Source organism: Astyanax mexicanus, chromosome 20, assembly GCF_023375975.1.
Source record: "Astyanax mexicanus isolate ESR-SI-001 chromosome 20, AstMex3_surface, whole genome shotgun sequence".
NCBI lineage: Eukaryota > Metazoa > Chordata > Actinopteri > Characiformes > Acestrorhamphidae > Astyanax > Astyanax mexicanus.
Genome location: NC_064427.1, coordinates 2,028,978 through 2,052,352, shown reverse-complemented (window position 1 = coordinate 2,052,352; position 23,375 = coordinate 2,028,978). Strand labels below are relative to the sequence as shown.

General features: G+C 36.8%; 2 protein-coding genes across 5 annotated transcripts; both read left to right on the top strand.

Annotated features, from left to right (window-relative positions):
• Positions 1-818: 818 nt before the first annotated feature.
• ccdc62 (coiled-coil domain containing 62) lies at positions 819-7,931 on the top strand. Of its 3 annotated transcripts, none has more exons than XM_022680815.2 (14): positions 819-1,411; positions 1,871-1,917; positions 2,378-2,461; positions 2,602-2,794; positions 3,300-3,466; positions 3,670-3,771; positions 3,878-4,049; positions 4,315-4,416; positions 4,896-4,984; positions 5,698-5,798; positions 6,212-6,622; positions 6,958-7,072; positions 7,198-7,422; positions 7,724-7,931. In XM_022680815.2, exons 1-14 carry the CDS (start codon positions 1,345-1,347, stop codon positions 7,793-7,795), a joined length of 1,947 nt encoding a protein of 648 aa, XP_022536536.2. In that variant the 5' UTR covers positions 819-1,344; the 3' UTR covers positions 7,796-7,931. The 3 variants fall into 3 exon arrangements, with proteins under 3 accessions (XP_022536536.2, XP_022536538.2, XP_022536535.2); XM_022680814.2 differs by having other exon boundaries at positions 822-1,411; positions 7,195-7,422; XM_022680817.2 differs by lacking the exon at positions 6,212-6,622 and having other exon boundaries at positions 7,195-7,422.
• Positions 7,932-8,056: 125 nt separating this feature from the next.
• Positions 8,057-23,006, top strand: LOC103045136 (huntingtin-interacting protein 1-related protein). 2 transcript variants are annotated; one of them, XM_007250282.4, is made up of 37 exons: positions 8,057-8,416; positions 9,605-9,714; positions 10,069-10,132; positions 10,466-10,608; positions 10,699-10,755; positions 10,913-10,993; positions 11,077-11,153; positions 11,263-11,324; positions 11,655-11,795; positions 12,149-12,206; positions 12,318-12,393; positions 12,636-12,770; positions 12,863-12,912; positions 13,025-13,097; positions 13,457-13,640; positions 13,988-14,076; positions 14,200-14,316; positions 14,624-14,725; positions 15,006-15,200; positions 15,463-15,573; positions 16,321-16,515; positions 16,954-17,064; positions 17,501-17,695; positions 17,992-18,139; positions 18,256-18,342; positions 18,710-18,817; positions 19,011-19,147; positions 19,389-19,499; positions 19,692-19,750; positions 19,885-19,915; positions 20,123-20,185; positions 20,259-20,359; positions 20,927-21,032; positions 21,303-21,426; positions 21,666-21,727; positions 22,196-22,534; positions 22,653-23,006. In XM_007250282.4, exons 2-37 carry the CDS (start codon positions 9,631-9,633, stop codon positions 22,659-22,661), a joined length of 3,885 nt encoding a protein of 1,294 aa, XP_007250344.3. In that variant the 5' UTR covers positions 8,057-8,416; positions 9,605-9,630; the 3' UTR covers positions 22,662-23,006. The 2 variants fall into 2 exon arrangements, with proteins under 2 accessions (XP_007250344.3, XP_015461585.3); XM_015606099.3 differs by having other exon boundaries at positions 8,057-8,431.
• The last annotated feature ends 369 nt before the right edge of the window (positions 23,007-23,375 follow it).

Sequence of the window (23,375 nt, the reverse complement as noted above, 5' to 3'; positions counted from 1 at the left end):
CCCGAGAGTGAGACCAAAATGAATGGGGTTTAATGGAGCTTAAAGGCTAATAAACTAAATTAAAAATAGTACCTTACTACCTATTCAGGATATTCCGTTAATTTCAGAAAGCGAAATAAAGCACGTTGTCTTAAAAGCAAAGAAAAAAATCTATATGTTTTAATTAACCTACAGGAAACGGGGTTTAGTCAGTAAAGGCGCTAGCATAGCTGCTAATGTGAGCTGACTGGTTGGTAAGTTGATAGCTAAACAGAGAGGACACGTTTAAAAGGCTTATAACTGGAGTTTAAAAGCTTTAAAATTATATCTGTAGCACTGAAACATTTAATTATTGTTCTTTGTCGAGGAAATGCATTTTAAATACATTTATTAGTATTAAAAAATATCAAACATTTTTAAAGTCTAACATTTTGCTCACTTGTTCCATATGAACTAATTCATTTTGTTTACCTCATGCTATTCAAAGGTGAAGCCCTGTTAGTTTATGCTGTGGAAAAACTTAGTTATTAAACATTTGTTTGTTAAATGCTCTTACAGCAAAGCTATTCACTGCAACTTAAACATTTTAGATTTAGTTAATGAGTAATGAGTAATTATTATTCTGGGTAAATATTTTATACACTTTTGTAAGTGGAAATACATGATACCCTCTTTCACCCTGTTTATACATGATTTTTCCTTGTTTTTAAAATATGTTAAAACAATGAATCTGTGGTGAAACACAGCCGGAACACATGCTTGAGTGGCCGGTCTCCTCTCTATACGGTCTCTATGTTGCTCAGATTTGTGAGCAGGCAGTGAGTTAGAGTACTACAGTTTAGTCTAAACACAACATGAAATTTTCAAGTTAGTTAGAAACGATACTATATAATGTTTAAATTGTGTCGACAAGGAACGAATTTATATCATAATTTGTCATTTCTACTTTAATTAATTAGCTGTACAGATCATTAGGTGCTAATTTTATATGTGAGCAACGTTAGCTGGCTAACTAAATATTTTAAGGTTAATGTTTAGGAACCAAATAATCTTATTGGCTGGTTAATTTGTAAGTAAACAATGCCTGTGGTATTAAATGTTTTGAAATGCTGCTGTTTTAAATCATAACTAATGAATTACAGCTTCATACACTGCAGTTCAGCTGTAGCAGCACTCAGACCTGCTGCCTCTCTCCAGCCTGTGCTGAGCTTCTCTCCTGACTGACTTTATTAGTATTATTATTATTATATAATATTATATAGTGTTATACTATAAAGTATTATATTATTAGTATTATACAACAGTCTGGCAGCTTTTGGATCCAAACATATAAAAGCCTGCAATTTAAACCCCTGTAAACTGAGGATGGATGAGGATAGAGGGAAAGAAGACTCCAGATGGACTGGAAAACAGGTCACCCTGAACAGCAATGGTAATTAATGAATTGGAAAAAAATGGTATTAAAAATATTTATATAAAAAAAAAAACTTACTACTGCAACAAAACATATATAAAAGTTATATTTCAATGTATTTTTGTAATAACAATACTCTTGGAGATATGACAAAACACTAAGTTAAAAAATAATATCCAAGTATCTCCATATATCCAGGATTAAAGTAAAAATAAATGATACTGGACAGATATAATCTGTCTCTAGTAGAAATAATGGGGAATGAGAACAGTATGAAATTTTCTAAAAACAGTAAAAAGTATTACCCTGATGTGAAAAATAGGGGTGGGTGATATGACACAATATTTCAGGGTATATGTCAGCAATGTTATTAGTACAGGATGTGTTGTTAGTACAGGACTGGAACTAAACTATTTATTTTTAGGGCCCTGTCACACAGCAATTTACATAATCTCATCTCACGTTTTGATTTATCAGATTTTTCCTTGGCTCAGCATCCCTGGCACAGCACCCCAGTAAAGAAGGTACATATGTTTATTTTTCATATGTTGTATGGTAACTTACTTATTAAAGATATTAAAATCTATTTTATTCATGTGTAACTAGATGACACAGTATTATCTGTTCCAGTGTATAAACTGAGATAAATTATAATTTTTCTTTGTGTAATGTTACACTACCTTTTTAGAACTTTCCTATTGTTTAGTAGCCCAGTAGCTGCTGTGCTTTATGATCAAGACAATTTGCTTTTTTATTTTCTCATCTTATTAATTACTTTTTTACTGTCAAGTAAATTTAATACAAATATACAGAATATAGCTTTAATATTATGTCAGTTTTAAAACATTAAATTCGTTTTTTGAAGTTTGTAAACAGGCTCTGAAGATTCTCTCAGTTCTAATAAATTAAAATAATATTGTATTTCATTAACTATGCATCAGTGTCTTAATCATAACTTAAAATCCTCTTTCTTTGTAAATGAAGCATCCAGATGAAAGCAGCACGGCGGGGCGATCGCAGAAACCTTCTAATCATTTATCATCTCTGTCCTATATGCAGAGCTCTAAGGTAATACATATATATTGATTAAATTGAATAATTTATTTTATATAAATGACTACTGGTCTTAAATATCTGTATTTTAATTCTTTTACTGTATTTTTAACTGTGGAGAAAATAATTTTCTGTAATTTTACCTGTACTTTTAGACTGCAGCACTCGAGATGGAAATCTCTACCATTGAAAAGCAGCGGACGGAGCTGCAGCTCCTGATAGCAGAGCTGAAAGACCGAGACCAGGAGCTGAACACCATGGCAGCGGCCCACCACAGCCAGCTCCAGGCCTGGGAGCAGGACCGCCAGAGAGTGCTGACTCTGGAGCAGCGGTGTGGACGGCTTGAGGGTGAGCAGGCTTAATCTTACTAAAAATGGGACGTGAAAAATTATTATTATTATTATTATTATTATTGTTACAAAAAGGTCATCAATATCAGCTAGTATTAATGTCCCCCCCACTTGCAACTCATAAAACATCAGCAGCATTATTTAAGAAATGGTATTTTGGACTCTGGGGCTCTGCCTACAGTCAAGAAGTGTGAGCATCCACTAAAGGACACGATGTACACATGCATTTCTGGACGTGCTTAGAGATACAGAGGCAAAAACAGTTATTGAACAAGAATGCAAGTTCATATGTGTTTAAAAAATATAAAATACAGACCTAATTAACACTATACTTAGGACGTAACTTAATTTTTCCCAAATGACTTTAATTCTTTTGTTTATTCTTACATAGATTACTATTAATTGGCTGAAGCATTCTGGTTATTAGTGAAATGTCTGTTTTATGTCACTGATGTGTCACATTATTAAATAACTGAGATGCTGTGACTGTATGTGGTCTGTAGATGAGCTGCGGAAGCGTAATGAGGTGATCCGAGCCATCAGCAAGCGTCTGAAGGTCGTGGAAGCTCAGGAGAAGGACAGTTACAGAGAGCTCAGCACGACCCGACAGCGACTTCAGGAGCTAACCGAGAGACAAGAGCACAGCAGCCAACAGCGCCACAGCCTGGAGGTAACGCTACAGCTTTCTTTTCTAATGTCATTATAGTTTACACCTGAAATTAACTTACTTTGCAGAATATTTTACCGTATTTCTGTAGTTTTATTACATACAATAAAACTCCAGACATTTTACTCAAAAAGGCAACAGGGCAACAAATGGCTGTAAGTTGCTCTGTTGAAATGCTTGTATTGTTTTTTTTTTTGTTCCCCCAGGAGACGAATCAGAGTCTGAACACCACCATCATGACTCTCTCGTCTCAGGTTGGCCAGTTGCAGGTTCATGAAGAGGAGCTCAACTCCATGCTGAAATTAAAGGTACATACATGTTAAGAATTATGTTTTTTATTCATTAAATTTACATGCGTGTGGTATTACAATTTCCTCAAAAATGTTTTTAATTTATATAATTATATTTTATCAGGACAAAGACCTGATGGCAGCCACTAGTCACATCTTAGGCCTGACCAATCGGCTGCAAGAATCCGAAACATCATTAAAGGAGTCTCAGGAACGTGTGGGCAAACTGTTACGGGAAGCGGAGGAATACAAGCGTCGGTTCAGAGAAGCCAGATTTAATAACGTCCAGCTGAAAGGTACTACATGTGTTTATTTAACAATTTTTTTTCTTTGTCTCACAAACACCAATTTGCACCAATTTATCAAAGTATTTGTGTGACTGATAAGATAAATATTTGTTTATATGAACCATTAGAGAAACAGCACATATTTATCCATTTTATTTTTCTGTCTAATAATGGCAAAGTCGTTAGTTTGTATTTACACATATTTATTTAATTGTCCAGAACATTATTAAAATTCACTCTTGTTGACAATACTGTATATCATTCTTTTTTCCAGATGAGCTTCAGGAGAAGACCATAGAAAACAACAGTCAGAGAGAAGAGCTCATTCAGCTTAAACAGGAGAACCAGCTGCTCAGGAAGGAACTGGTTCTAGCAGGTAAGATAGTGATTAGTCAACTGAAGTGTTTAAATACAGTAAACAGCTTCCAGTGAATAAAAAAACCCAACATGTTAGATCATCATTGTGTGCACTGTGCAGTATATTAGTATAATTATGTGCAGTATTTTCAGTACTTCTTTATTTGTGCTGCTTATTTCTTTCCACTTGCTTTTACTGCATATAGAGGTGGGACTAAAATAAGTATATAAGTCTCCTTCTCTACATGCCACAGCAAGAGGGAGAAAGAAAAGAGATATAAGGCATGGGGGTACCAGTTACCAGTGTGATACTCCTTAATCACTACAGTTCCCACAATGCCCACAGACATATGTTCTTGTGAAATGACAGTATTTTCAATGCAGGTCCATCCATGCCCTGAAACATGACTCTCATGCCATAACAGGTTAATACTAATATATGCACTGTTACACCCCTAGAACATAAACATGATTGCTGTCCTCTTTTGTGTTGGTCAGGTGAAGGTGAAAGCTGGAAGGATGAGTTACTTGGACTCGCACGATCAAAGCAAGAGCGCACAGAGTCCGAGCTCCTCTGTCTGCGACAGGTACTTCCTGCTGTGCTGTACTTAAAGGCTAACATTGCAAACAATGAGCCTCATATACCAATATATTCCTATTAATTTTCTTAAAGCAATATGTCTTGCTCCTGGAGCCAGAAAGTGTAATTTGTAATTTTACTTCCTTCTGAAGAACACGTTTTACACATGCATTTCTGGACAAGCTGAGAGATAAAGAAGTATCACTGAAAGTAAGATAAATTTATGGGCTGAGGTGGTAGAGTAATATTACTTATACTATTAATTTTAATAAAATGTGCAAACATTGTCATGCCTGCTTCAGTATTACATAGTGCAGTTAGCAGCTTTCCGAGCATAAAGTAGCAACTACAGAGGGACTCAAAATATGGATGTTATGATGCTATGTTCAGCCAATGAAAATTATTCTAAAAGAGAAAAGCCTATGCACTGCTTATGTAAGGCTGATCAATAAAGCCCAGTGCTTTTTAGATGTTGGGTCAGTTAATAGTCTTTTACTGTTTCCTGTGTTGTGTGTTTTCCGGTTATTCCACATTCCTCCACTTCTCCTCAGGTGGCTCCGTCAGACCTGACCATGATCTTTTCACATGATAAACCCAGAAAAATGTGTAACTTAGTTTTATTTATACAGTTCATACATGCAGATATTAGAAATATAAAGGTGGTATTTGCACATATTGGTTTAATATTGTGATCTCTGTGTGTGTTTGTGTGTGTCTCAGGTGTGTGAAAAACAGCAGAACGACCTGCAGTTATTGAAGCTAAACCTAGAGAGCAGCAGAGAGACACTGAGACAGTATGAATGTCAGAGGTCACGGGACAGGTATGTGTGGTGATGAGATCACTAGGCCTGTCACAACAATTAATCAATGAGTGTGTTTACATGCACTCAGTAATCTGTTCATAATCAGATTACTGCAGTTGTCTGATTTTTCATGTGGTCATATAAACAGCGTACTGGTAAGTCTAATAACCTGATTAAGAAACCTGATAAAGAGAGCTCGATTTTAGCTCAGTAAGGAGATTCTCAATGTGTTTATACTCTTAATTTTAGTACTCTGTGATTTCTAAGTACTTATATACTCTTAACCTGCATATTCTGGAATTTATTTGTAATTATTTGGAAAAACGTTCATTGCTCTTTAAAAGTAATGTGTAATAACGTTGTAACATGCATCAGGCTCTGACAACTTGTAAGAAGTGCTCAAAGTAACAGGAGCATGTTTATGGTTTTAGGGATGATTTTGTAGGAGGAGCAGAGTCAGGGCATAGTACCCATGATGAACCTGAGATAGAGGAGTCAGGAAATCAGCAGTGCCAAATCAAAGACACAAATACAACTCCAGAGTCTACCACTGCCACCAGTGCCAGTGCATCAGCTGACATGAACCACACAGCCACCCAGACCTTGAGCAGGGAAGATTTAACTTCTGCTGAGGAGGAGAAACCAGCAGACAGCAGCTGTGAAACTCCAGCTCATTGCTGTGAATGTGAGGGACCCAGAGCTAAGCCAGATCCCATAATAATCCAGTGTAGTAATAGTGGAAGTGAAGTGGACATCGTGGGTCTCATTAACTGCAGTGAGACAGAGACAGAGGAGCAAGTGTTAGTGGTGGATGTACGTAGAAAAGACCCGCAGAGCTCTAGGTATGGCCTACTGTGAGAATAAATAATTCAAATGAATACTGATACTTTATTGATGAATACAATCGAATGAGTCCTCCAAAATCTATAAGAAAAGTCTTCTCTGGACAGTAGAGACATTTACTCCAACAAAAGTAAAATCCCTTTTTAATACCTTTGATTTAGGAAGAAACAATGAATATACTATTTAATTTGTCTCAAATTGAACTCTTATGTGTGAAAGTAAACCAGCGAAATTGAGTTTATTATTGTAAAAACAGTTTAATCACTGTTTTAGTCATTATTAGTAATTCTGAAGTATCTATGTTTTTGATAATAAATCTCACTCCATTACCCAGCCCACTGGATGTGACCTGTCTGTTTATGGACTACCCCATATCATCACCACGTAGTATAAGGAGCCCGGTCCCTGTAGAGGCTGCATCATTAAACATCACTGCCAGTGGCAGCCAGGTATCCTTCCCACTGGAATTACTAGGATAATGTAGCTAACAAGTAATGGAGACTAACGTTAATTTCTCTTCTGAACTGAAATGCAAATTGTAAAAAAAGAACATTTGCATGTTTTTCTCCAGCAGGAGGAGTACACCTCATCCACAAGTCGTCTAAAGCGCTTGCTGGCAGACTCGCAGCAAATGGTGGCCAGCCTGGAACGCTCATCTAGAACATCTCTGAGCCCCACCCCGAGCCCCACCTCTCACTGTAACCCGGGCTGCAGCCTCCACCATAACCATAACAATGGCGGCAGTCACAACCACTCCCAGTCCTCCACAAATACCCTGGAAGAAAAGCAGCAAATCAGGGTACACCTTTTTTAATTTTCAGAGATTTGTAAATTTGTAGATTCTCATTATTGTAGAATTCCATGATATCATGTTTAAAGATGCTCCCTTATAATTAAAAGAATATATTGACTGTTTCTGCTTTTGGGAGAAATCAGGTTTTTTTTTTTTTTTTTTTTTTTTACATTAAAAACAAATTTCTAATTTCTGTGCATGCTGCTAACCTGTTAAAATAATATCTTTTGATTTTAAAGGAAACAAATGACTAATGCTTAAGCAATGTTTAACTAATGTTTGTTTTTCTACTTTAATATTCCACCAGGTTGTTGATTCTGAAGTCCAGAGCGACCAGCAGCTCTTGGGACCTGAAGACTGTAGTCAACAGTCCCTTTGATGCCAATCTTCCATTAAAACTCAGTGATGGAGGACATCACATGGACATCTCAAAACGTCTTAGCAGCCTCCCAGCATTCCTTCACACTACTGTACATGTGAATAAAATATTTTGAAGGAACTCAAAGTTGGATATATTTCAGTAGCAGTATTTTTGAAGACATAATTTTTAACATTCAAAGTTTACGTTTTTGCAGACTGAATTGAAGGGATTTTTGGGGGGGATTTTATACTGCTTTTCTAAAAACAGTTTGTAAACTTAATTTATGCACATTAATCTCACAAACTAACTTACCTTGTGAACCAAATCAAGTACTATAACTTATTTTTAGACTTGTTTCTCTGTGTTAAACCTGTCTTACGAGATGGCTCAATGGTGCTCCTTGCTTTGTCATTCCTGTTTCACTGCCATCAAACCTGTTTGTAAAGGAAGGGTGAACTGTCCTGCCAGTTTGTCCATTTTAAGATTTGCTGGAAGATCACAGTGCTTTTTCTCCTGTATGCTTGTACGAAGAGGATGTCTTCTTCTATAATTTAACCCTCCCAAGTTCTTTTTGGGCTATTTTAAAACCTCAGGACTTACATAACTCACAGCTCAGGGACTCTGACACAACAACCAAAGGTATTTTTTCTGAAGGTATTTATAAACATGTGTTACAAATGTTATGTTACATATCTTACACTGAGAGTTTTACGATTTTAAGCTTGAATTTGAGTATTATGTTTTTTTTATATTTTATAATGAAGCTGTATTTGATGTTAATATGTACAGAATTCCATAAAAAAATGTTTCCTTGATGTTTCTTTGTTGTTTATATGCTCTTGTATATAAAGCATAGTAGTGTCATAGAAGGGAAAACCTAGAGAACTATGATAGAGATGTTTAGTTAGCTAGCATAAGCTTAGATGTCACATTTTTCACTAATTTAACTAGGTTTGTTAACCTAGCTTCTGGACCTGTTAAGGACATTTAAAAAATCCTAAAAGAATTAACGCTAGCTAATTAAAGAAATGTGAATAACAAATGGAGCTGAGAAAATGTATGGAATGTATTAAAATATAGCTAGCCCAACAGAGCCCATCCTATCATGAAATATGTTGTTATCATGATACACATAGGCCTACGAGGATGTCTTCATTGCTTAATAAACTTAGACCAACTATGTTTTTATTACAAACAGCATATTATTGTGTACTGTTTTATTGGAAGGAGTAAAGTGATGTTTTATTAAAAGAAATACTATCTACTAAATAGTTTAATACTAAATAAATTTGGGAGAGTATTTAAATAACAGGTTACAAATCTGCTGCTACTTGTAGGCCTAAGTTACATGTTGTCTACATGTCTACAGTTCATTATTGTGTATTATTAAAATGTTTTTTAAATATTGTGATATATTTATTTTTTATCATAGCCCCAACTTGAAATCAGTAAGTTATCATAAGTTAGCTAACCTGGCTAACTAGCTAGCAACCTGAGCCCATCTAATTAGCCTAGCTAGCTAACACTACATAGATATTAAATTAAATTAATCTGCGAATTTGAAAGAAAATCACTTTTATTTTTTTATGTTTAATTGCTTGAATCAATTAATCAACATAGAATTTCTCTCAAGTTTCGAATTATGCATGGACAGCACATTACAATATTATAAATCTAAGGCTAATTGACTGAGCTAGCTAGCTGCTAGTTAGTTAGCTAGCTAAATGAAGCTTTTTAGCTAACGTTTATAACATGTTTGGACTTGACTTTTCTTCATTTTTCTTTAGGTTTTTTTATTTATTTTTTTTTATTTATTTTTTTATAAAGTTTGCTGTAGAACAGGGCAGAGAGACATGTCTTCCAAGGCAAAGGGCGACAAAACGGACAAATCTGAAAAGGCTCTGGCAGCAGAAAAGGAGCAATTCGTCAAACTACAGGTAAAAAAAAAAAAAGCTAGAACCTCAGCAGAACACGCAAACAAGTTATTATATTGTTTGTAAAGTAGCTTAATAAATGTTTTTTTTTTTTTACATGTAATACTATTTGTTGCTATCATCTTGTGGCTAACAAACACATGTTCATCAGATTCAAGTTGTAGGCCTACTATAATCACTTTTGATATGTAATTTTAGCTTTATTATCCACGTCTGCATTGATGTTTTGAAAATCGTATGGTCAAGAAAATTGGCCATGAAAGCATGCAAAAATCATGGAAATGTATTGGTTAAAAAAAGTGTATGAACCCTTTTAAAATAACCATTTTTATTGTCTGCTTTTTTCTCACTCCTCAGCTCCAGAGCATTGGAAAGTCCATCACTACTACTGAAGCGGCAATAAAGGAGAAATATGCCCGCAGTATCTTTCAGAATAATAGCTGTTTTTATTATCTTTCTGTTTTATCTTAACTGTCCTAAAATGTTTGTGTACCATTTACAGACAGGGTCTTGTTCTTTGCTATATGTAACATACTGTGTAAAGCTACAGTAGTTATATATATTTTTGCCTGCTCACTGTCTAAGTAACCCCAAACATATCTTAAAATTCAATATTACTGTTTTTTTGTTTCTATAGGGTGAGTAGTCTTATCTAAACCCACAAAACAGAATTAATACACTAACAGCAGATATTAACCACTTTTTAGTTTATTACATTTGCTCTGAAAATGGTTGATGCTTAACCTCAGTGCAGAGATCCTGTTGGGAACACATAAAGAAGGTGGAGCTGTAACATTCTGGTCTCATGCTGTAAGTCTGCCCTTGGCCAGTAATGCCATCCTCAGCTGGAAGTTCTGCCACATGGTCCACAAGATCTTGCGGGATGGCCATCCCAACGTGAGTCTGTTCATTATGGATTTTAAATATAATTATCTACATATGACTCTGAACTGTATAAAGTGACCACTTTATTCTTTTCACTTTCAGACGGTGCGAGATAGCCGAGGACACGTCCCCAGTGTACGGCAAATGGGAACCTTATGGGTAAGTGAAAAAAAGATCAATTTTGAGCAAAATCTTATGTTTAAAAAAAAAAAACAGTATTGTATTGTATTGAATCTATAATTGAATAGTAGGAATTGTAATACTACTGGTTGTTAGCATTGATCAGGTATTTATTTTTTTGTCCTGTGTTGTGTAGGGAAGCCTCCATGACCGATATGGGCACATTGTTGCACTGTATTCAAAGTTCCTGTGCATCAAAATCGAGTTCCATTGTAAGGTATGTAGGCCCCTGTGTACTGTTAAGCAGACAGTTCAGGTTTTTGTATAATATTTGTAAATTTTATTTGTTTACCATTACAGTACAAAGAGATTCCAGCTAATCTCGAAACTCCAGATGAGGTTCTTGAGAGGTTTATCGCAGCTGACATCAACAAAGTGTGAGTATTTTCTCCTGATTGCAAGTTTTAAAACTCCATCCCTACAAAAAACCTAGGAAAGAACTATATAATTAGTTTATAATGGGCTTTATTTATCTTTTATGATTAGGTTTGAAACAACTAATGAGGCACTTGATTACATGGATGCAGCGCTTTTGCTACAGGATACAGGTAAGCTCATATTTTCTCTTTGTAATTACACATGAGCAAAAGAGTTAAGTCCAAATTGGAATAAAATTCATGGGAAAACTGTGGTTCATGTGATTGTGAAGGTGGTAAAGGCATCAATTTGGCAATATTTATAAAATGAACCCAAAGAACCAATGGACATCAGTAGTATTTCATGTTGCTTTTGCCAAATATATTTATAGTTATACATTTCTAATATAAGAAAAAGAAAACAGTTGATAATTAATGGTAATTATGTTACTAATAAAAAAAAACAATCATGTTTATTTGCCTTAGCTTACATTTTAACCTCCTGTATAATTTTTTTTGCAGTTTTCAGGCAGATGGAATCAAATTCCACCAGCTCGACCACTTCAGTGGGGCAGTGCCGCCTGTCTCCTCTAGTCTTGGTCATCCAGGACTGCAGCCCTCTCTGTCACTTCCTTGTCAAACTCCTCTTCAAGCTACACAGCCGTGAGTGCACTCTATTTTAATGTTAATTCAGCTCAGATCCATCATGTGAAGTAGTGATAATAATGAAAAAAAAAAGTAAAATTAAATAGGATAAGATTTTTGCACCTAATGATTGAAGTTACACATAAGGCCCATGCTACTTTTTGTATCCACTGACTTCAACTTCATAACACACACAAACAGACTACCATTCCAATCAGTGTCACTGCAGTGCTAAAAATGACCCACCAACTAAATAATCTATAATAATCTTGTTAAATTAACATTAGCATTCCTTTGTAAATAGCCTGTCAGGAAAGATATTAAATGTTCACCTGTGTAGTAATGCCTGTTTTCTGTCTTTTTTCTCCTAGGTGTACCAGTGGATGCTCTTCTAGGACATAGAGAACGTTTCCGTGACCAGTTTGAGAGGTGAACGCTGTATTTGCTCTTTGATTTTACAGCTTTACCCACAGTTAATTGAATGTGTTAATTTGTCGACCTTCTGCTAAATGTGTGTGTCTAATGTTTTATGTTTCTCAGTCTCACCAAGTTCTTTGAAAAAGCGAGAAGCATGGAGTTCTTCAAAACTATCATCCAGATCCCTGATCTACCTGATGTAAGATTATAACTGCATTTTGGTGTCAGTGTATACAATATATTAGTGCAGCAAAACTAAAATGTTAAAATTTGAGTACAAATAAAAATACACGTGTAATCCTTATTCAAGTACATGCAAGTACTTACATCATTAGCACATATTATATATTTCGTAATTATTATTTCATTAATAATACTATGAACAATATTATTGTCATTTTAACTTATTTAAATGTGTTGTTTGTACTTGTCTGAATACAGTCCCCTCCGAATTTCCTGCGTGCCGCATCACTGGCTGAATATGTCAAACCAGTGGTGGTTCCAAATCAACAGCTGCCTGAAGATGATGACACAGAGACTCAGCTGGACTTCACTGAAGGCCCTGGATACCAAATGGTACGACAGTTTGTCATTTTCAGCATTTAATTAATTGAAATATTTATATAACTTTGTGTCATTACTTAATCATATTTTGTCTCTCTGGGCAGTTTTATGCATACAACCAATATGATCCACCAAATGATGTACCTGTACAAAGGTAAATGACTTCCAGAAATGATCTATTCTAGCCAGCAAAGGCGTATTTTTTTTTTTACTTTTTTTGCTTTGTGCTTTCAGCTTTGTGTTTAAAATTTTGGTTGTGTTCTCAGGGAGAGTGAAGTGGTGTCTTTGAGGAAGGAGCTGGAAGCGGTGAAGCCTGAAATCCAGATCTTTAAAGCAGAGGTGTGTGTGTGTGTTTTGTTCTATCAGTTGTTTTCTGTTAAAATCCTGTTTTCAGTAGTAATATTTCTGTACTAGTCTTGACAAATCACAAAATTCTGCAGAGCATTTTTAATTTGAAACAATGAGAGAACAATAAGGAAGACATGAAGAAGAGAGAATAAAGAAAGGTAGATTCATCTGGCTAAGCTTTACAGTTAAATAGAAAACATCTACAATGTAAAACAAAGCCAATTGCACATCCGCTGCACTGCATCCAAAACTCCCAAACCATTATTTAGAGTGTGGGCCTGCTGTCACTGCTGAAAAATGTGACTATTGAGCTGAATTGAGTTTAATAGAGTCTTTGTGCCTGCTCGTAGGCCCAGCGTGCTGTGATCCAGCTGAAGGAGCAGGTGAATAAGTTGGAGGCGGAGGTGGAGGAGCAGCGAACCCATAAGCAGATGGCTCTGGTGGAGAATGAGCATCTCCGGATGGAGGTGGATGCGCTCAGAACCCAGACCGCAGTGGCCGCCAGCATACAGGCCACCGCTGAGGACGCAGGCAGTAAGTGTCTTTGTCCTATATGTCCTGTTTTATTCTACACCTTACAGAAACTCACTCAATCTATAGTGCTGTCTGTGTCTTGTCTTGTGAAGTTCATGTGTCAACACGTTTCACGTTTTGCAAATGGGACCAAGGGGGACCTACACAATATTAGGCAGTGGTTTTAATGTAATGGCTGATCATAGAATAGAATCTAGAAAAACATATATTAAGTTAAAAATGATTGTCACACTCGATCCTTTTACTGTAATATAATGCTATCAACTTCTGCTTCTCAGGAGTCCAGAACATTCCCAGCCATTCCAGCGTACAATAATAATATCTCATAATCTTTGTCTTGCTTTTAGGCCGGGCACAGACTGCCCAGATTCATTTCTCTCGACTTAAAGAAAAGCATGCTGAGCTGGTCACCAGACATGCCGACCTCATGAGAAAGGTACTCAACCCTTCATAAGTCGTATACTATGTGGACAAAAGTATTGGGACACCTACAGGTGTTTTATGACGTCCCAATCCAAATATATATAATTTGTGCATAATCTGCTGATTTGTTCATCAGAATACAGACACTGTGAAGCAGCTAACCAGCACTCAGCATGTCCAGGAGGAGCTGGTGAGGGCCAAACAGCAGATGGCTGAAGAACTGGAGAAGCTCAAGCAGGAAAACAGCATGATGGTAGATCTTCCTTATACCTGTTCTTTGTCTTAGCCAGCTTTAAGCTTCTTGGTAGCACCTAAGATTAAAATCAGTATACACCTGTATAATGTGTGAACAAGGAATATGTCATAGTCACAGACAGGCAACTCCGGCCACGACATTAGGCATGTCAGTGTAAAGCGCCATAAAAATTAAAAGTCACATGGCATGACAAATAAGAATTTGTTCAGAATAAGTATAATACATTTTTTTTTTCGTGTTTGTGTTTCTTGCATTGGATTTTTAAATTTTTCACCTCTGACCATTTGATAATCTGATTGTTTAGCTTGAAGCACAGAAGGCAGAAATCGTTCGATTGAAGCAGGAGCTGCTGAGTGGGAAAGCTGAAATAACACAAGTTCAGAGCGCCCTGCAGACCAAAGAAAAGGTTTGTCCTAATTTTATTGATTATATTACAGTTAGGGGTATAGCGGTACATAGAATTCACTGCTTGGTTCACACTTCATTTTGGACTACATTGAAAAATGTATTTGACTGACCTCGATTTAATTTGATTTATTTGAAACAGACAGTGCTAGTAACAGTTTATTTCAATTAGCTACACAAATAAAAAAAGTTATGCTTGATATACAGAATATTTTGTATTTTTTGGGGGGGATATCTAAGATATGCAAGGTATTCAGTTTGCATGTCTGTGTTTGTTACAGTCTGGAGACCAGCTGAGCAGTCTGTTGGTGGGGCTGCAGACGGAGAAAGAGATGCTGTTACGCTCTATGAAAGAACAGGAGGCTGAACTCGCCAACCTGCGCCAGGCTACCCAGCTTCACCAGGCCACTCTGCAGCAGGAGAGAGAGAAGAGCCAGTGGGAGACAAGTTCACTGCAGAACCAGCTGCAGGAAAAAGTGGGTATAACACCTAAATTACACACTGTATGCAAGCTTTGCCTGCTGATGCTGGATTATTATTTCCACCTTTATTCAAAAAATCAGTTTTGTAGTGTTGTGCTTCAGCGTTTCACAACTTAAAGCCTTATTTTTGGGCAGGAACTATTAAGTGATAACAGTAACAACAGCAGTAAATTCTAACAAACAGGCTGCAACAGTAGGCTACATCAACTTTTCTCTTTTGGGTGGGTTTAAAGTGACCTAATCTGTGCGTTTACAGGTGAGTCGGGAGCAGGAGCAGCAGCTGGAGCTGGATAAACTGAGAAGAGAGCTGGAGTTAAAAAGAGTCGAGGCATTGAGTGCCCAGAGTGCTCTTCATACTAAAGAGGCAGTGAGTATTTTTTCAATAATAACGGTGCAGTACAGGACAAAAAAATAAAATGCAATGAAATAAAACACAACACAATACAATACAATGCAGTACACTGCAATGCAATATAATGCAGTAGTCTACAATGCAATACAGCACAGTACAAGGCTAAGCAGTGCAGTGCAAAACAGTACATTACAATACAAGTCAGTGCATTGCAACACTACTATGCAATTTAATACAATGTACTGCAGTAGAATACAATACAATACAGTACACTGCAAATCAATATAATGCATTCAATACAATACAGTGTAATACAATGCATTACAAAATAATGCAGTGTGATAGAATTCAATGCAACACAATTTGATGCAGTACAAAAAACTACATACAATTCAAAATATGCAATGTTATGCAATGCAATGCAATACAGTACTGTCCAATATGGTACAATACAACACGATACAGAAAAATACATTGAATTGTTACATCCCTAGTGAATATATTACGAAAGCATTGGAAATCTCTATTTGTTTAACAAATCCAGACTGCCTCTCTAGCCAACAGGACTGGTACTGGCATTGCTATGGTGTTTAATTTGAATTTCACTCCTGTGAGCTGAAACATAAAACGTAGTGTAAAAAACACAGTAGTATACGCACAAATTAGAGGTTGTATAAGTGCCATTTAGGCACTGAAGCAGACGTTACTACTATTTAAGTTCTATTTTTATTTTTATTGTGTGTGTATGTGTGTGTGTTTTAGACTGGAGACCAGCTGAGCAGTGTGTTGGTGGGGCTGCAGACGGAGAAGGAGATGCTGCTACGCTCTCTGAAGGAGCAGGAGACTGAGCTCGCTAACCTGCGTCAGGCTGCCCTCCTACACCAGACCACCCTTCAGCAGGAGAGAGAGAAGAACCAGAGGGAGATGAGCTCCCTGCAGAACCAGCTGCAGCAGATAGTCAGTACAACAACAACTAGTGGCTCCTAAACTAAATATTTCTGTAAAATATCTGATTAGAATTACTTATTACTGACCCCAGATGTAGCCATTCAACTCAGACTTGTTTGCTATGTAAAGATTACATCTATTTTTTATTTAATTTGCTGTATGTTTACTAAGAATAGATAAAGAAATAAAATGAGATAAAGGAACGCACATCTTACACACACTATTAAAATATCCTGTGAGAATTGTGAAGAAACAGAACTACAAAAACTTGCCTTAATTTGCAAAACATAATTTTTTAATTAAGGGGTCCTTTAACCAATATATTAATATTACTAATGACAATTTTACGTCAGCAGGGATAATTAATAGTTAGCTGCATTACCTTTTTTTAATGAATCTTTAAAAAGCCTCCAATTTTGACATTTCTTTTTGTGTGTGTGACGGCAGCTGCGGCGGGAGCAGGATCAGCAGCTGGAGATATCCAGGCTGAAGCGAGAGTTAGAGGAGATGAGAGCGCAGGCCTTTAATGCTCAGAGTGCTCTTAACAGTAAGCAATCGGTGAGTACTTGAGTACATGTTTCTTTCTTTCTTTCTTTTTTACCACAAGGTAAAATAAAAATGACCTCTGATTGTGTCAAATACGTTCACAAGCAAATGTTCTGAGGAAACCCATAGTCAAAAAAATATTTTACTGTAAATAGTGAAGTTAAAGTTCCAATTTCGAAACACTGGATAGGGTTTTATGCCATACTTGTGCCCCTCCCCTGAAACAAAGGTCATGAGGGCTGCCAGATTGACACACAATTTTAATTTCCAAAATGCCCCTCTCTACTATGCTAGTAATGGTGGTAAATTACATAGCTATGGTTAGCAAACCTTATTGGAGCTCAGTGATCACCTGTTCACCATAAATATGTTATGAAACTGTCTATTCGATAATTGACGTTTATGCAGAACACCTTTGTAAACATGTTTTATGTTGTGTGTGTTGCAGGTTGGAGAGGAGATGAGCGGTGTGTTGGTGGGGCTTCAGGCGGAGAAGGAGGTACTGCTGCGCTCAGTTAAAGAGCAGGAGGCTGAGCTGGTTAACCTGCGCCAGGCGGCTAAGCTGCACCAGGCCACTCTGATACAGGAGAGAGAGAGGAGCCAGAGAGAGACCAGCTCCCTGCAGAGCCAGCTGCAGGCCAAGGTCAGAAACAGAACAGAAAAGTCCTGTGTCTTTTTTTTTGCATTCACACTAGTCTGTCTGAAAACAGTTCAAACTGATGCAAAATTATCTTTTTTTATCCTCTTCTAGTCTTTTATCTGTTTTCCTAGATAGAATACCCATCCTCACAACAGCAATAGCACCATGATTGTGGTTTTATTACATCACACTGTTAAGCTGTAGCATTTGTAATGTGAACACAGATTAGAACTTTTCTAGACTTAAAAACAAATCTGTTGTCAGTGCATCTGATTTGTTGGGAATGTGTTTCTGTTCAGTCAAGTCGGGAGTCCGTGCTGCAGCAGAAGCTGCAGGAGGAGCAGTTCTGCCTGCTGCAGTGTGCCGTGGTGGAGGCTGAGGGCATCATCCTGGACGCCATGGCCAAAGTGGACGACCCCGTTCATGTACGCTGCATTTCCACTCCAGGTACACCTTCCTCCATTTAATATCAGAACTAAAAGCACTAAACACTAAACATTCTACAAGTGTGATTTAGTCTCTCCTTACTTTTCTATCTTTTTACTAAACATCTGAAACACCAGAGTACCTGATCAACCGGGCCGAGACCACCCTGGTCTCCATGGACAAGATGCAGCAGAGCCACGCTGGATACCTGAGAAACATGGATGGTAAGGATCGATTAGCTAAATGCATCTGCATTCCACCAAATGCCAAATGTTTCTAATATTTAAGCAAAAATTTTAACATAAAGCATAGCAACACTTTGCAAGCACCATAGCAATAAACCTAGCAACACCTCTGCAAGCAAGAACTATACCATAGCAACAGTAAATGTATTTTATTTTATTTTTTTTATTTAGGGTATTTAAAGTTTTGTATTATAATTCCAATGCTACAAATACTATTTAGAATTAAAATTATTTTTATGCATTGCTTTTTAACAATAATGTGTAATTGCATTTTTCAGTGTATATCGTGACAGGTCTAACTAATTTTCTTTAAGCAGCAAATGTGATCAAATACTCTTTTTCACAGATGCCAGTGGGTTGTTAAGAGCAGTGACCCAGTTCTCTCACCTCGCTGCGGACACTATAGTTAATGGAGCTGCCACTGCCCACTCTGTGCCCACTGACCAAGCTGACCGTAAGAATGCACACAGCCTCACATACAAACGTGAAATGTGTAGAAGAAGCAATACAATTAAAAATACAACAAAAGGAGGATAAACTCTTTTTAATATCTTTGATTTTGTCCACATATAGTATGTGGTTAATTTGTCCAAAATAACTACCCCAGTCTGACCACTGGTTTTTCATCCTTCTCCACCTGTATCCAGGGCTGACAGATAACTGCCGAGACTGTGCCACTCACTGCCTTCAGTTCCTTAAAGAACTCAAGCTGAAGCCCACCCTGCTGCGAGCTGACCCCACTGCCATCCGCTATGTGATACAACGCATCCTCAACCAAGGCCATGTGAGTTTGTATGTGTGTGTTATGCCCACATTAGTGTAGAATCCTGTAATGTTAATCTACTGCCTCAGTCCACAAACTTCTCTCACTTTTAGTGATGTTTCTGTATCTCTCAGCTGTATCTCTGACTGTAGGGGGAGCCCAAAAGCAAGAAATATTAAGAAATACTTTTTACCTAATACAGTAGTTTGTGTATATGAGCTCTATATGTGTGAGAGAACTAATCTTTAGCCACTCTTTGCAGGACCTGAGACGCAAAGATGCAGACATTCAGAAAGCAGAGCTGGCGGACATGGTGGATATGGAGATGGCTGCTACTTCCAGCGCTATTGAGGATGCAGTTCTAAGGATGGATGTAAGTGCTGTGCTAGATTGCATTACTGTGTGTGTAAATATATATGTACACATATATATTTAGGAGATACATCTTGTATATCTTGAAGATACATACATATTGTAGATACAAATTGGGTATATATATATACAGTATTTACAATTTGGGTGGTGTAATTCTGGCCTGGCTAAAGATGATGCTTCTATTTTACAGGAAATTCTAAGCCAAGCAAGAAGAGATACTTCTGGACTGAAACTGGAGGTTAACCAAAGGTTAGATTGTCATTAATCATTTAAAAATCCAGATAATTCATCTGCATGTACTATGCATGTATACATATGTATATGTATACATGTTCTGTTTATATAATTTTATTCACTTTTTTCTTTTATTATCTTTACCTCAGTATCATCGGTTCCTGCTCTGATCTGATGAGAGTAAGTCTCTGCCTGCTTTTGTCTTTGAACTTAACTAAATAGCTGTATTTTCTCAGAGATGTGAGTTAACTAGGAATAATGGGTGGGGAATATTTTATTTATACAGCAAGTTAATGTATTTCTAATAATAGTGTCGCAATATGTTGCGATATTTTGTGCATACAAAATTTTGTGGAATTTCAGCTGATTTAATGTGTTTCCCTGCAGGCCATTCACATGCTGGTAACCGCTGCCACAGATTTACAGAAGGACATTGTGGAGAGTGGTCGGGTAAGCACAGAAAACAACTTGCTAAGCATATCCATCAAATATGAGGCTTATTAATGGCCTCTTCTCTCCACAGGGAGCGGGTTCTATTAAAGACTTCTACGCCAAGAATTCCTGCTGGACTGAGGGACTCATCTCAGCCTCCAAAACTGTAGGATGGACTGCCACTCAGATGGTGTAAGTGTATTAGGATATGTGCTGTCGCATAGAAATAGGCCATATCTCACTTTTATCCATTGGTTGTTGTAAGGGATGTCCTAATCTGATCCAGTGACAAGGGATCAGGGCTGATCCAGGGTATTTTAGCCTTAGTCCAGTTCTCAGAAGATAAATAAAAGAGTTAGTTAGAGTCTGCAGTGTGGAACATACCATAATATCTGAATCTACATACAACTACCACTAAAACACTTTACACACAGACACACACTACTAAACTAAATCAGTCAGTTTTAATGTACAATTCCCAGTCACACCTGAATGAATTTATGAATACAAACATTTTGGCCCTTAGACCTTCCTCTACAATATTATATGGATTTTGTACTTTATTGGATAGTATACAGGTGCTGTCCAATTTTTTTCTTTGATACTTAAAATAATAAGAGAGTAGTCTGTTCTTTTCATTTTGTTTTACAGTAACCTGGATTACAAAAACAGTATTAAAATTATTATTTAAACTGTGCACTACTTTGGGTTTGCTGAATACACAGTATATGAGCTATATGATCTATGCTTCTTATTCAGTGAGTCTGCTGACAAAGTAGTGACAGACCAAGGCAAATACGAAGAGCTGATCGTGTGCTCACATGAGATTGCTGCCAGCACTGCCCAGCTAGTGGCTGCCTCTAAGGTAAATATTCACAGGCACAGTTCATACATTGATGAGCGAAATTATTATGAACATCTTTCTTCTACACCTGTATAAAATATGCTGTACAGCTCATTCAGGAAGACATATGTTACAACAAATCCTTAAAGTCCACTTAAAAGATACTGTTTGTTGTTCCGAGATCATCATGTTAATTAGTTTCCATATTATAAGTGATCATAATATTTTGGCTCATTAAGGTACACAACTGTTTTAGAAGCATTATCAGCTCTCTTCTCTCTGGTTCTGCAGGTAAAAGCTGACCGAAGCAATAAGAAGCTCCACACGCTGCAGCAGGCCTCGCGTCATGTGAACGATATGGCAGCAGTCGTCGTGAGTTCAACCAAGGCTGGACAGATGCAGATCGAGGATAAGAGTGAGTGGAATTAAAAGTTTAAGTTTTAAACTGTGAAGAACATGTGGCACTGTGTTGAGAAAATTGGTGGAAATGATATTTAGCCAAACCCATTAAAGGGCTCTGGAGAGCAGTAAAACATCAAAATAGTTCAGTCCATTAAAAAAAATTAATATAACATTAAGTGGTGTGACAAACGATGCATGAGCCAGTGTCCTATTATTTTTGTGTTTATAACTCTTTATAATGCCACCCTACAGGCCCTATGGATTTCTCAAGCATGTCCGTGATCAAACTGAAGACGGAGGAAATGGAATCTCAGGTAAATTCAGGGAAATTGAAGTTTCATATGTTGTTAGTTGTCCTTCTTATGACTCTTCCATGAACATTATGTTTGTGCAAGCAATGCTGCACAGTGGAACAGTGCACTACTCTCTTGACATCCATGCAGGTTCCTGGCAGTCATGGACATATATATCATAGTCACATATTTGATCAGCTCCACTGATCATATAGAACACTTTGTAGTTTTATAATAATTACAGACTGTAGTTCTGAAGCTGTTTCTCTGCATACTTTATTATAATACTCTTTTCACCCTGTTCTTCAATCTGTGCATAACATTCTGACATGACTGCACAGTATAATCACTAATAATTCAGTTTTTACTTATATGATTTAATCTTTTTCTAAACTTTCTTCAGACAAGCTCAGAGAATACAGACAGATTTAGACATAAACAGGTTAATTAAGTGTTTATCTGTGTACCTGTCCTGATACCTGTGTATAGGTGCGAGTTCTGGAGCTGGAGTCGAAGTTGTCGCGTGAGCGTGAGCATCTGGGGGAGCTGAGAAAGAAGCATTATGAACTGGCTGGGTCTCCTCTGGATCTGCCTGCACAGAGAAACTACGATAGCTTTGGGTTGCCCTCAGTTCTGCCCGAGCTACCACTGCCCGACCCACCATACCCCGAACCGTCACTGCAATTCTCAATGCTGCAGGATCTGCCTTTACCAGATCCACCACTGCCAGAACCGCCCAAAACCGAACCGGCCAAACCCGAGCCTGCGAGAACCTCATCATCCAAACGGTCCATCTTTCACAAACCTGGCTCCATCTTTAAGAGCGCAGTAAGTGTCTCTTCAGTCACAAGTAATCTGCTTATGGTGGTTTGACACTGCTGTTGTTGTTTTTAATGTTGATTCATTTGCAGTTCATTCATTTCTGTATTTTCTCACTCTTTTACAGTTCAGGTGAGGACTATGGGAAGTGAAAAGGACCATCTGAAACAAACATGACCACACTTTTTCTATTACATGTCATTTTTCAGACATGTCATCTGTCAATCATGTAAAATTAAAGAGTTAAAAAGGGTATGAATGATACAGCAGGTTCAGGCATTCAGTAATTTGTTGTAAAATTATCTATACCATTGTTATTACAGCTTTACTGAATATGGCATTTTATTTTTAAACTTTGTATTAATAAAAATAAGTCTTAGAAAAGATGTCAACACTATAATCATGTTTAAATAAATTGTAAATTGCTTGCTCTTTGATTGTCTTTATAAATGTGAATAAATGTGCCAGTGTGAATCTTATTCTTAGTCTTTATCTTAGTCTTTTTTTCAGTCTCTTAATTTTACAGTGGTCTCATTATTTATTTCTATTGAACAAATTCAAAGTGAGGGAATGAGATCCTAATGTATGGCTATAATATATTAAGGCATGGGAAGAAGATCCTACCTTGTGGCCAAAACTAATTAATGCATGGGAACAGGATCCTACTGTGTGGGAACAACATAATTAAAATATCTTATTATTATCTTATAATCGTATTATTTTTATTATCTTATTATTTATAATAATATCTCATTATTATTTTATAATATTATTATTAATGTTATTATTACTGTTATTTATTATTCTATAATTATATTATTATATTATTATCTTGTCTTTTTTTTCAGGT